Source organism: Etheostoma cragini, chromosome 3 (genome assembly GCF_013103735.1).
Source record: "Etheostoma cragini isolate CJK2018 chromosome 3, CSU_Ecrag_1.0, whole genome shotgun sequence".
NCBI lineage: Eukaryota > Metazoa > Chordata > Actinopteri > Perciformes > Percidae > Etheostoma > Etheostoma cragini.
In genome coordinates this window covers 2,290,403-2,305,413 of record NC_048409.1, presented here as the reverse complement: position 1 = coordinate 2,305,413, position 15,011 = coordinate 2,290,403, and the positions used below count along the sequence as shown (strand labels likewise).

Below are 15,011 nucleotides of genomic sequence, written 5' to 3'. Positions count from 1 at the left end.
GTCTTTGAATGTCTCATTCTGTCTGACGGACAACTTAAAGGTCCCATGGCATGAAAATTTCACTTTATGAGTTTTTTTTAACATCAATATGAGTTCCCCCAGCCTGCCTTAGGCCCCCAGTGGCTAGAAATGGTGATAGGGGGAAACCGAGCCCTGGGTATCCTGCTCAGCCTTTGAGAAAATGAAAGCTCTAACGGGTCGATCTGGAATCTTGTTCCTAATGAGGTCATAAGGGACTAGGTTAACTCTCCTTTCTCTGCTTTGCACACCCAGGGAATTCGGCCCACCCATGAGAGAGAGCAACATTGCTCTCTCCCCCCCCCCCTCTTTCTTCTCCTCAAAAGCAACAGCCTCAGAAATGGCACTTACTAAGGAAAGGTCATTGTAGGACTGGCTCTAGTGGCTGGAATTCTGCACCAATGCTGAATTTCTGGAAAGAGACTCCAGATACAGTATTAGGGGACCCCTAAGGTCTATATAAAAGAGACTTCAGATACAGTATCAGGGACCACTAAGGTCTATATAAAAAGAGGCTTCAGATACAGTATTAGGGGACCACTAAGGTCTATATAAAAGAGGCTTCAGATACAGTATTAGGGGACCACTAAGGTCTATATAAAAGATACTTCAGATACAGTATTAGGGGACCACTAGAGTCTATGTAAAAGAGACTTCAGATACAGTATTAGGGGACCACTAAGGTCTATATAAAAGAGGCTTCAGATACAGTATTAGGGGACCACTAAGGTCTATATAAAAGAGACTTCAGATACAGTATCAGGGGACCACTAAGGTCTATATAAAAGAGGCTTCAGATACAGTATTAGGGGACCACTAAGGTCTATATAAAAGAGACTTCAGATACAGTATTAGGGGACCACCAAGGTCTATATAAAAGCATCTACAGAGCACCATGTCATGGTACCTTTAAGAGTTCAATATCATAGAAAACTAAGGAACCCAAAAGCATTTCTTTAATTAACTGCTTATCTAACAAGACAAACACACAATACATGTGTTGCACCAGAACTGCTTGGTCCACAGACTCAGAAAACCTAGCCTAGCATTTAAAAGACTTCAGCTTCCTAAATGTGGATCTTTGCTGTTCTTTCAAGATATGTAACGCCTTTACATCCCGTTTCCTGCTTGTGTTTTCATCCAGAAGAAGCTTTAAGGTGGGAAGGATTCTCTTTTTACCACAATGTTTGACAGTTTCTTAAATATATTCAGCATCAGCTTGTTCCAACTTTTCATTGAATCTGTGTGCTGATTGCATCTAGGAAACTCTCCATGTCTACATTTTCACAGATTTTAGCCTAATTGATTTGGTGTATGTTTGGAAATGGGATATTTGGGAGCTCCACTACAATTTAAAATAAAGTTCAGTAGGTTTAAGAAAAATTTGAGTTTGCGCTAACTATGTGAGTGTGGTTTCACACTGAAAACCTTATGGGGGTGCGTTGTGGGTCAGACTAAACAAGCAATTTGAATATGCCAATTTGGGCTTTTGGGAAATTGTGAAAGCTTTCTCCGTTTTTTTTTTTAATTAAATGGACCAGATCCATTAATCAAATTTGTAATTAAAATAGCCTCTGTCCTGCTATTTTCTGTATCTACGCTGTTTTCATGCATTTGGTTTTGTCTAACTAGTGTTGTGTGATGTAGAGTTGCTCCTGAACTTCTGTCCCGTTAGATGCTGTTAGACAGAATTTCATAGAGCAGACAGTTGACATCTGGTGTGAGCATGGGGGCCAACCCACAGGCTAAAACTCAATTTAAGACCTGTATCAGTACTGGCACTTCTGCTGACTCGTGCACAGTGTTGGGGGGGAGCTATTTTGAAAGCATAGCTTCACACTGGAAGAAGATGAACTACAGCTTAGCTACTATTGGCAGGAATGTGGTTTGGTTAATCAACCAAAGCTTCTTAGAAAAAGTAGTTCAAACTGCGGTGTGAAAAAATAGGATCAAATTGACAAAGTAGATGGGAGACAAACTGTGACAAAATAATGACTTGTTAGTGAGCAAATGCCACTCAATTTAGATCTTTATTTTATTTTATTTTTGAAACAAAAACTGCCCACTTGTTCATAGGTCATACAAAAAGAAAATGCCCCACTATTCATAGGAAAGTGCAACAATGTCTACTAGAGGGTATTGTCTGTGGAATGTCAGCTGTGATAATGTCCGTCAGTCAGACATCTGCTTTCAGAAATTAGACTCTAGGTGTGAAGCAGAATGGCTCTGTTAGTGAGGTAACCTCAAAAATAGCATAGATAAATAGCAATAATAATTATAATAATTATAATAATATGTGATCCAATTAAAATACACACAGTACAATATAAAATGTAAATCAAAAGAGTAAAAAGTAAATACCACTATACAAAGGCTACAAAGAAAGAAAGATATGAAAGAAAAAAATAAGTAAGTCTTAAGCTTTTGATTTAAAATCATCAATACTTCAAAAAATCTAAAACTTAAAGTAATCAATACTTCTGACTGACACGGAATGTATTTAAAAAATCAGGTTCAAAAAATTAAAACCTGTGGCCAATTTTCTTTTACAGTAATCTGACGTTCTATCTTGCTGGACTCGCCCTGAGACCTCAACCTGTCCTCAACAGAAGTGGGTTTGCTTTTATAGTAGTTATCAACACATTATGTGGCAAAAAAAGTAATTGAACTACTTGAATCAATATGCAAATTTGAATGTACAGTAGTTGAACTGCCAGCATGCTCCTGCAAAATGTGGTTAGTCAAATTACACGTACTGTGCAAGGATGACATCAGACCAGCAGAGGACTCCCCTGAGCCTGGAAGGCAACAGACGCTGCTCTGAAACAAGCTGAAGTCAATCTAAAAATGATCCTCCGCCCTTTTCAATACACCTTTCATTAACATTGGAAACCACAACATAGTACATGGTACATATTATTAGTACCAAACACGAGGATAAAATTACTCTTTACTCTTTGAACACGTCTGATATTCCCTCCCAGAAACATGGAGGTGAGGCCTGTGATATAATGCTGCAGAATAGATAAATGGGCTCTCAGGGACAAGTGGCAATTACATGAGGGATCTGTTTATACTGAGCAATTAGTGGCTGTGGATTTGGAGGATGAGAAGTCTCTTTCTTGTGCGGTAAGTTTCACAACTATTGGACGATGATGTGTAAGTGAAGCTAATCTCATCCAATCTCCATGTTTCACAGTCCCACAAACCAGTTACATTTTAATCACTTTTCCAAAAAAAGGGATTTTCTCCCAAAACAACTTACAGAACTCTTCATCAATAACAAGCCTAGCTGTCTGAAACGGCATACATTATGATTATACAAATGCCAAAGACATGTATTATAGCAGGATGTTGACAAATCACACTGACTTGACAGAAATGAGAAAGGGTTGATGATGGATAAAGTCATTAAAAGTTGTGAATATGCATGCTTGCATTCCTAAATTATGATTGGTTGTATTTGATATTGCTGTTTGTGCATACTGTATCATAATAAGACAAGCATTTAAAAAGTCTTAGTATTACTATACTTGCTTATGGAAGCCTATTTCTGTCACTAGAAGGAAAGTGAAAATCTAATCAAGATTGAAACAAATAGTCATCTTAAATTACAATTATGAGATAGAAGATGAAATTAAGAGGTAAGAATTCAAAAATTGGACTTACTAATTTAAAATACTTTGAGATACAAGCTAAAATGTGGGCTTACTAAAACAATACAATGACAAAATAAAAACAAAAATTACAAGATTAAAAAATAAAAAATAAAAGATGAAAGTTAAAATTCTGACATTTCAACACATTAAGTCAAAAGTGTGATAAAGTGAGTCACAATTAAGAGATAGAAAGTAAAAATGATGAGATAGTAAAGATTTATGAGATGAGACACCTTTCTCGACAGAAAGACGAGCGTGTTAGACATTTTTTAATTTTTTTTTTACGTTTGAGGACGTGTTCCCTCACAATCGTGACTTTGATGAATACACAAAGGAGCATAGAGCGTTCATCAGATTTAAACATTATGAAGCAAAAGTGAAATGAAAGATCAAGATGTTTTTGGTGCTGTGACGTGGAACTGTAAGACAGAGGGAATGTCACAGGCTTGTGGTAAGTAAAGTTATGATAAGTCAGAAATGTATGATAAGAAGTCACAATGTTGCCATAATAAATAAGTAAAAAATATATCTGAGATAAATAGTGAACATTTCAAGATAAAATTATTAAAAAGCAAGAAATGTGAGCTAAGAAGAAAATTCTTCCTAAATCAGAATTATGAGATAGTTTCATACGTTTGGCTTTCCATGAGTTATTTTTATATGCATTGTGACTAATTTGTCATAATTAGTTATTTCTTTTTCTGGGGGTAATCGGGTTTCCATACCTGAAGATAACATTTTTAAATAGTAAGAACTATAAAATAAGAAGACAAAATACTTTCTAAATCAGAATTGTGAGATTATTTCATATATTTAACTTTCCGTGAGTTTTCTTTTTAAACCTATTGTGACTAATTTCTCATCAATAGTTATTTATTTTTCTGGCAGTACTGGGCTTCCATACATGAAGATAAAACTGTTAAATAGTAAGAAATGTAATATAAGAAATAAGACAAAATATTTCCTAAATCAGAAATATGAGATTATTTCACATATTGACTTCCCATGAGTTTTTTCTTTTTAAATATATTGTGACTAATTTCTCATCAATAGTTATTTCTTTTTCTGGCAGTAATGGGCTTCCATACCTGACAGCTGTATGGAAGAGTGTCAGAAAGCAGATCGGAATATTGTGAAAAATAAAATAAAAAAACACTTTGGAACTGCTTTCCTTCCATGTTGGAAACTGTCCGCAGTGCAGAAATATACATTTGGAGAAAAAAAGCCAAATGAGTTGAGAGGAACTGTAGTTTTTGTAACACAGCATGCTGTCCTGTAAGCAGCCTCCTTCTCTTGGTTTATCAGATGCAGCAGGAGTGAGGGCTCCTCCAGCGCTCTCAGACAGTGTGACACCGTCGTTTAAGACCATGACAGAAGAGAAGCAGTGTTGCCCTGTGTGCACTCCCTCTGCTGGCAAGGGTCCTGAAACATTAAAAAAAACACAAAAAAACTGCAAGGCCTTTGAGCCAAATGTTGCAGCGATAGTAGATGCTTACCTTCGCACTCTGGTGCGTTGGATGTAAATGACTTGCTACTACTGGCCCTGCGCTGCTGTGACACTCAACCTATAAATAAACTCCCTTGTCCTCCCGGCTATCTGAAGGTCCTTTGCACTTGCACATACATATGCACACACAATGGGGAAACAACAGCCCTGCTCCTGTGACTAATGTAATCTGCTGACAAGGTATGTCAGCAGGTCAACCGCTACGTACCTCGACCATGTAAAGAGAGATAACAGGAGCTTAATTAGTGACAGCAGACGAGAATCAGCTTTATGACACATGGGAGTTTTTTTGTTTGGTAGTTGTTGCGGCTGGTTCTGGAAGAGTGAAGCGATCGGGAGTTTAGCATAATGAGATGGAGCCAGACGGCGATCAGAGACACATAAGGTCAGAGCCAGGGGGCGAGAGGCCAACAGCTGAATCTCACATTCTTCACCGCAGTCAGACAGACTGCCACATCCCACCATCTGTAGCCTACCTCCCTGTGCTCTCAACCCCCACACACACACACACACACACACCAAGTGTCACCTTAAATCCTGTTAAATGCTAAAAGTCACACACACAAAGGGGAAAAGACACAAAAACACAAAGAAATAATTCAGCTGGATTGTGTGTTCTGCAAGTGTTTTCATTAATTATTGTTCACAATGCTTTACAGCAAGATATAGTTTGGCTTTATGGGAAATATTTGCTACTCACCAAGTGAATCCAGCACCCGGCCAAGACACATAACCCCCCATGAGACCACGACTTTACTTTCACTCTGGTTGTTGTACGGATTGGACAAGCGATGGTGATTTGCATATTTTTTTAGACAAAGCCTCATTTCCCTTTGTTTCCAGTCTTGTGCACTAACTGTCTCCTGGCACCAGTTTCACATTTACAGGACTGGACAGATATTCAATCTTCTCATCTAGCTCTCAGTAAAAAAAGTGAATAAGCCTCCAGAGACTGTCCCCCCAAGAAGAACGACAGCTTCCGTCCAAAACAACATCTGCTTAGAGCACTTTTTGGAATACACGCATTTCCTAAAATGTCAAAATATGCCATTAACAGTTTTTTTTTATTTTTTACTGAATGGATTTCAAGTCTGGACTCTTCTATGCATGATAGGTACAACATTAGACTCTGGTTGACTGACATCTGCTTCGTTAATTCAAATGTTGCAAACCTGCTGGCGATTCAACTCTCTCGATTAAGAAGATTGTATTGATTATTTCTTGACACCTATCTGGGATGAATTTTCAAGCTACGCTTAAAAAATCTCCACACAATCTCCTTAAAAAAAAAGAGATTAAACAAAGAAATAGAGCTCTGGAAAAACAATTGTCTTACAGTAAAATGCCTTTATTAAAAGGCATAAAAAACAACATGTATGCAAGCTGTCCTGCATCAAGACAGAGCCACATTAAAATGACATCATAGATCTTATGATGACTTCTCTGAGGTTTTTAGTGGAAAAGGGACCACCCTTCCCATCTGACACCTCCAAGATGCCTCTTTTCTCTACCAATTTAGCCTTTGTGGCCCTTAATAAACTACACACTTCAACCATAGCTGAGATCCAAGCCATTGTGGGGCCCCTCTTTGTGTCATGCCTTGCAACAGACATCTGGACAACTCTTCTGTTGCCCAATTTCCAGTCCCATTCAGGACGGACAAAGGAGAGCAGGCGTCTGACCGTCTAAAAGTCACTCTCCATCATGTTGGGCTCTCGCAGCCTGACATGGAGACAATAAGGTGGAGGGAGAAGATGCAACGGCACCGAGGAACCGGTCTGCTCTGTGCTGGAGGAGGGGGCATGAGATAGACGGATCCTACCCCCAAGGGTGCTGTGTTTGTCCACAGGAGGAGGACAGAGGCCAGGCACCAGAGGATCCAGCGGGGGCCAGATTGTGGAGGGAGGAGTGGGTGTGAAACAACATCTGCTTCTTAAGCAGGAGAGGTGAGGATACAAGACGACTTTTAACATGCACGCTCTCCATCCATTTTGGGGGGCGGGGGGCAGTAGCTCAGTGTGTAGGGAGTTGGGTTGGGAATCGGAGGTTGCTGGTTCAAGTCCTCATTTGGACCCAAGTACGGATTGTGGGCTGGTAACAGTTCCCCTCTACCAAGGTGCTCGTGAGCAAGGCACCGATCCCTCTCAGCTGCTCAGGGTGCTGGTCCAGCACTGGCAGCCCCCCCACTCTGACGGCGCTCCATTAGTGCATGTGCAGGACCTCAGCATGTGTGTGTATTTCAGGCATGTGTGCAGTGTGCAATAACAACAGAGTGTATATTGTAATTTCCCAACAGGGGATCAGAGTATAAATTAAATTAAATTAATATATAAAATAATCATAATCAACAGACAGACAGACAATTATAATTGCACTGAGAAAAGGGATGATTGGTGTGTCAATGTGTCCGTAATTGATAAACAATGGCAATTGTCAGTAATTAAAAGTGTCAGGTCAAGTTTATTTTAATAACATAATCGCATATTCTCAGGGGGTTTCACTGAGAAGGAAAAAATAAGCTCACAGGCAAGCGTATGGAATAATCATAACTTCTGTCCTGCAACTAACTGCAATTATGCCATAGACTGTGTAGGGAGAAGAAAAGAGATGGAGTTATGGAAGGGTTATGATAATGTGTAGGCTATGAGCAGGGTTCGTGACATACACAAGACACGTTGTGCTGAAAAATACAATAAAAACATACAACACGAGGAACAATATCTAGATGAAGCAGCTACCAGAAGGCGGCCACAAGGAAATACACACGGTGAAAACTGATTCTGGTCGCCAGACGTTGAAAAGAGATATGATACGACAGATGTGTGTATGATACGGCGAGCCTCACACATGGTCTAAGAACTCAAACAGTGGAGTTGACGGTTTACGCTGAGTTCCTATGAGCAAACAGGATAGAGCAGACATAGCTCATATGAAGAGACATTATAACTTGAATCATATGGTTTATCATCCTTTTAAATCCCCATCTTGAAAAGTATCTAGGTAAAAAAACTTTAAGTGGAGCTTCGCAAATGAGTACATTCAGCCCCTTAGATGGATACCATTAGTGGAAGTGCTTTAGAGAAATAAAAAATAAAAGCCTGCAATAAGAGCAGTCCATTTACTCTTATGTAACTTATTCAAGATTCCCTTATTTGATTCATTTGAATTTCCAGTGTTTCTAAGGACTACACTGTGTCCTTTTTTGACGTTGGTGTTGATTCCCATCAGGGGTTTTGCTAAAATAAAAATATTCTAGACTTCCAAGCCCTAAAACCTAAAATCACAATCTTAACTTTAATCTGAAATCTTTCTAAAAACTGATGTGAACTTCCAAAGTTGACCTCTAAGAGAGCTGAGAGTGGTTTCTCAACCATCTTAAACATGAGGGATGACCTCTCATCACAAGTTTCTCTTAGTAGTGAGACTGAAAATAAATAAGTATTCAGACTAGTTTTAGTTAAGTAAAAATTAATATTAGTAGGAAGTCAGAATGAAATAAAATGAAAAATCTCAAATCATCCAGTCACCCCTAACTACAATTACCCTAAAGCCAAGGCTCATTTTGATTTTAACGTATTTCCTCAACAACAGACCCGACCCTCTTTTTAGGGCTCCTTTAAAAGACTTTTTACTTTATGTTATGTTTAGATTTCAGAGTCAAATACAACTTTCCAAACCCTAAACCATAAAATCTATTTCACATGTCACATATTTGGGGGGCGGTAGATTAGTCTGAGGGGAGTTGGCTTGTGAACCGGAGAGTTGTTGGTTCAAGTCCCCGTATGGACCAGAGTGTGGACTGGTAGCTGGAGAGATGCCAGATCACCGAAGGTGCCCTTGAGCAAGGCACTGTGCCCCCAGCACTGGCAGCCCCCCCCCACTCTGACATCTCTCCGTTTGTGCATGACCAGGTCCTGAGCATGTGTGTGTATTTCAGCCCTGTGTGTAGTGATTACTAACAAAACAGAGTGTAATTTGTTATTTCCCCACTGGGGATCAATAAACAGTTTACATTATAAATGATTAATTCCCAACCTAACCCAAAACACAAGGTTCATTTTTTTTTTTGCCAAGTCATCACTTCCAATAATGACCCTAACTCAGAAATAACTCTCCTTTTATAAGTCTGATCTCATTGCACTGACTTTTTGGTTCCTAATATAGCTCGAGACACACACACACACACACACACACACACACACACACACACACACACACACACACAGACACACGGCGCAGATGCCTCTGTCTCTTTAAAACACTGACTCCTGGAGGATGCCGAGGATTTGTTGCAGATAGCAGAGAGTGCGGAGCTCAGCTCGGCATGTGCAGCGCTTCATTTTCGTTAAAACTAACGCCGCAACCTGCAACCTGCAACTGCCCAGAGAGAGAGAGAGAGAGAGAGAGAGAGAGAGAGAGAGGGAGAGAGAGAGAGAGAGAGAGAGAGAGAGACAGAATTGTATGTATGACCGGGATTACATGTAGTTAAAGCTCTTTTCTGTTTAGTTCTCCAGCAGCACCGGGGCATGTGGAGAGGGAGCCGGTGGATGTGTGTGACCACGCGGGGATGAAGAAGTGCTGCTGCTGGGTTGTGGTAGAAGGTTTCTCCCTGGAGGTGCTGCTGCTGCCATGCATGGCTTTCTGGGAATAACATGGAAGTTTTTTTTTAATTTTTTTAATTTTAGTATTAGTTTTACGTGTTTAAGTTGAAAAAGGAAAAGACAAATCTGGCTGATTTTGTGACTGGAGGTTTGATTAAATCGACAACCTGAGTGTACTGTGGAGGCTGCAGATTCCGGAGAGTGTGGAGATGAACTTTGGAACTGTACTTGTGACTGTCTCATTCATCACCATCGTCTCTGGTAAGATGTTATATTAATATCTTCTTCTCATTTAAATCTTCTTTTCTATCTATTTGAAATGTGTTCTCTCTCTTTCTCTCTCTCTCTCTCTCTCTTTCGTGCACACACGAACACACGCACACGCACGCAAACGTACACGCACACAAACACGCAAACGCACACGCATACCCACACGCACACACGCATACGCACGCACACACACGCACGCATTAACGCACGCACACACACGGCCCATATGGCGAGACTACCTCATAGAGTATTTGTCTTTTGGTGTTTCTGTCTCTCCAGATGGATGTAAATGTTGTGTTCTGTTGCATTTTATTGACGTTTCTCAGTCAGCTGTGGGTACATCCTCCCAGGAAAAAATGAAATCCAAAGTGGAAATGTCACACACACAGTCATTTGTAATTTAAATACCACAAGCTTAAAGCAAGAAGATGCACATTTCTTTCCAGAGCGTACCCCCTGACTACTGGGGTGGTCCCCCAGGGAGGCAGCTGGAGCCCAAATGAACCCACTTAACTGTCACTTGTAGTTCAGCTGTGAGCACAAACACACTCTTCAGGATATTGTCATAGTCTGACAAGCCTGCAGCTCCCCTCAAACATGGTTTTGAGGATGCAAACATATTATTATGAAATCCTTTTTAAAAGCTCATTTTGATTACCTTTGAGAAAGGGATTATTTTTTGTAACCATTGCTCTAATAACAGATTACATTTCTGAGCCTTAATCTGAACCCCAAATAAAAGCAGGGCTCAGAAAAAAACAATAAATGAGAGTGCAGATGTTTTTTTTCATTCTCAGAGTAACTGATGCAATTTTCATAAAGGTCGGAATGGCCCGTTTCAGTTTTAAACTCTGAGCGAATTTAACTGAACTCAACTCAGTGGATGTGAAATGAAATGAAAGGAAATTAGATTAGATTAGATTAGATAACACTTTATTCATCCAACAGTGGGGAAATTCCCATGTTACAGCAGCTTTTGTCTACAGTAAAAAGCAGGTTCTTTGCTGCTAACCCAATATCAATATTTGAGTTTTGAAAAACATATGAGCTAATATTGGTTTATTTACACAAACACATACCATACACAACATTTAAAATCCATATTTTGACCTCTTATAGCACAATGAGCTCTGTTTTTACATTGATGTGGTTTTATTCATGCCGATTGAGAGTTAGTACCATTACAGGGCAGTAAAGACTTATAGTAACAATGCAGATTGAAATACATATTTTTAATCAGCTTTAGAATGTTCTACAAAGAAGGAATTGCACTCAGCACATTTGTTAGGTCTCAAGAATGAACCGGTGAGAATCCCTGAATCTAAAACACATGATAACTGATTTCTGTCGGCCACTTGGGAGGAAACAAGCTGTAAACACTATATCGGCTTTTATGTTGCTCCTGCGTGGCTAACTTGTTAGCATAGTTGCTCATCTACCCATTGTTCACGTTGGTGTTGTTTCCCATCAGGGGATTCGCTACAATAAAAATATTTTAGACTTTTAAACCCTAAAACCTCAAATCCCAATCTTAACTTTAATCTGAAATCTCTATAACCCTCATGTTGTCCTCGGGTCAAACTGACCCGTTTTCCTATATCAATTTTCCTTTTAACCACCCAAAATAAATGATTCAACGCTCTTTGCAAGTACAAATCTCTACTTTCATTAATTTTGGGGGTGCTTATTCAATTTTATAGCATTTGAAAAAAAACATTGAAGTGTTTTTAAAATAGTATTGAGTAAAAGTTGACATATTCCAGTCTATGATTATCATCAACATCCATTCCTTTAATTCCCATTTTTTGCTTTTCTAATTTAAACATTAGGTATAATTTCTTATAAACAAGGTTAATGACCATAACTTTCAAAAATAACTGTAAAACTAAAGTTAATAAGTTAGTTTTACGTAGTGTTGAAATTGTCAAAAAAGTGACTAACATTGGAAAAAAAGCATCAAAAGTGTTAAAAAAAGAGACCAAAATGTAAGAGAAAGTAAAAAAAACATCAATAAAAAAGCCTCAACAAAAAGTGTTGATTTTCAATTTTGACGGGTAGAAAACACAAGAGATTAACACTGATGGAAAACTCCTAGACCGGACTCTAAACCGTTATTCTAAGGTCTCGGACTTGTCTGGTACTTGCTAGTATTTGGACTCGGACTTGCATCCGTCTCGGCCACTGGTCTTGCCAGATATGGCTTTTGGGCTTTAGGTCTAGACCGAGTCCAGGTGTCTTTATTATGTTGATAATAATATTGGTCCATATCCTGACATGGACTCTTGACTCGAACTTGAACCATTTTGGACTCGGTCTTGTCTTGGACTTGAACCTCTTTGGACTCGGTCTCGACTTGGACTCAATTAGTCCTGGTCTTGGACTTGTCTTGGGCTCGACAAAGGTGGTCTTGACTACAGCCCTGAAAGCAGCTTTAAATAATTGTGGAAAACATATTTGCTGGTCTGATCTTTCTCTCTGTTTGTTTCCCCTATAGGCTGAGAGACACGTTAATACCAATATTTCTGAAATGAGCTAATAACAGCCGATATATCAATCTAGGCCAATTTATCACTCTAGCTTTATTTTACATCTTCCTCAATGAAATACTATAATCTCACTATAAATCCTGAGCTCTGTGACTCCTCTTGCCACTCGCTCTGCTCCATTATTATAAACTGCATCCACCTCTCAACATTAAAGGCACCTCTCAACACCCACACCATCTGCCTTCACCCATTAATATGGAGTAATGTGGAGTGGGTATTTTCTTTTATTCCCATACTTATATACCCTATGGGTACTGGTCATACCCCTATTTTGAGAGGATATGATTTGGCTTCAAAACCTCTGTGGGAGCTGTGTTGAATTAAATACCCAACAAGTGGATTTTCCTCTGTTGTTTTTGTATAATAGAAACAATGAATGTAAGAGTTCTAGTGAGATGTGTTTTTTTGGTTTTGTCTATGTGTCCAGCCAATAACTTCTTCTCTTTTGGTTCTGATGAAGCGCGGTGGGGAGTTTGATTGTTTTCCCAATCCTCTGTGTGATTGTGAGCTGAAGCAACAACAGTCTCCTTTGCAAATTATGTTCGACTCAACACAGCAGCTCTTTCTCTCTCTCACACAGACCAGATCTCAATTAGGACGGCAACAGTGTCGACCCTAATGCGTCTGATTGAAATGTGTTATCTCGAGCTGTATTCAGACTCAGCCTGTTGGCATGCTTGGCGTGGAACTAATCAATGCAAAACAAGCCTGAGCTGGTGATTTGTATCCACTCTGTCCTCCTGCTCATTACTCAGTGACAAATATGGCTGAAGGCCGACTAAAGCCTCTCAAAGTCCCTCTTGATGGAACGACCGTGAGTGAAGGAAACCACTGTGTGCCTCATGCTTGAGTCATGTCGGTGGATGTTGACGATGCCTCCATACAGTCGCTGATGACATCATTTAAAGATTAGATTACGGCCGAGGAGGCCGGTTGCCAAACAAAGGCTCAGAAAGCCCAGACTGTTGCCAGATGTAAATCAAACCCGACTTCTTTGCTTTGAAATTGAGTTTGTTGCACGTTATCAGCCTCCTGCAGAGATTACTTGGCAGTGCCACAAAACTTCTTGAATAATTTTGGCCTTTTTAAGCATTACATTTAATTGAAATTGAAAACAACACGAGTAAATCTCAGCAGACAGCCACAAGCCCCGGAGACAAGCTGCTCCTGTCTTACTTTAACATGTAAAGTTAGTCTGTGAGCAGTCTGCCTAAAGACAGTTAGTGTTGTTTTTTTCAGCAGATATCAAGCAGTGTGCTCTGACAGGTCCAGCTTCTTGCATGTGTTTGGCTCCGAGCCTTGCTGTCGCTAAGAGGCACCGAGATCTTAAGCAAAACACAGACGTGCCCTCTGCGCTATTGTTGTTTTCCGCACATCAGTGTGGCATCAGTACACTTCTGCCCCTGGGGAGGATGCAAGGTTAATATCTTGAAATACTAATTAATGAAAGCACCCCATGTTATGTAACGCCGCCGCTAGGAGCCAAGAAATGCCAAATATAGCCCGAGTCAACAGGGTTTTCAAGACGTGATCTTGATCCCCCCCCCCCCCCCCCCCCCCCCCCCCCCCCCCCCCCCCCCCCCGCTCCCCCAGCTCTTACCCTGCTATGTGTGTTAGATGAGGCAGAAATGTAGGAGACGCCATGAGCAAACATGTGGGCGTTTGTCTGAGTTTGCAATTAGAACCGATGCAATAGCTTGTCAGAGCTGCGTGCGGCACTAATGGGCAATCATTTGGCTGCGGTTGCTGGCTTTCTTTGGGTTTTTTCATTTGCTTTTGTGAATAAATGAAGAAATTCTCACAGATCAGAAGCAATCATGGCAATTACTGCATCTTATCATCCTTACACACATGAACAGATCACAATGAGTTAGGTCATATACAGTTCATATAGACAAACAGCACCATAGATAGTGTACAGTACAGAGGATAAAGGCTCTCACCAGCAATCTGCCAATCAGAGGACGCCAGCAATTCTTCCAGTATGCATACAAATGAAACCGTCTATAGTATGATATGATATTTTATTATTTATTGTATTACCAATACAAGAGTAATTTCATTCACAGCTTCCAATCCAATATCAACACGCATCATATTCTACTGAGCCACAAGTCAATAGTGTAACCCATAAATGGTCCAACTAGAAATTAACAATTCATACTCATAAAGAAATATTCCTGACCCAAAAATAAATGTCACTTCCAGACAGAGAATCATCAATATTAATATTACTATCAACATATAGCCAATATTCCTTTTAGGGCAATGTATTAACCCTTGTGTTGTCTTCCTGTTAACAGTGCAACTTCTTGTTTTTCTAAAATTACATCTATTTATTATTCAAAATGTTTTGGTCGTCTTTTTCAAAACTTTTGTTGCCTTTCCCCCTGATGTTTTTTTCATTTTT

General features: G+C 39.7%; 1 protein-coding gene across 4 annotated transcripts in view; it reads left to right on the top strand.

Moving 5' to 3' along the window:
• The first annotated feature begins 9,794 nt into the window (after nt 1-9,794).
• Nucleotides 9,795-15,011, top strand: part of zgc:77784 (uncharacterized protein LOC402947 homolog) — a 52,742-nt gene continuing 47,525 nt past the window's right edge. For all 4 annotated transcript variants that reach the window (XM_034867295.1, XM_034867294.1, XM_034867296.1 and 1 more), the window contains exon 1: nt 9,795-10,046. In XM_034867295.1, coding sequence (XP_034723186.1) covers nt 9,995-10,046 — 52 coding nt within the window. In that variant the 5' untranslated portion in view covers nt 9,795-9,994. The remainder of the gene's footprint in view (nt 10,047-15,011) is intronic.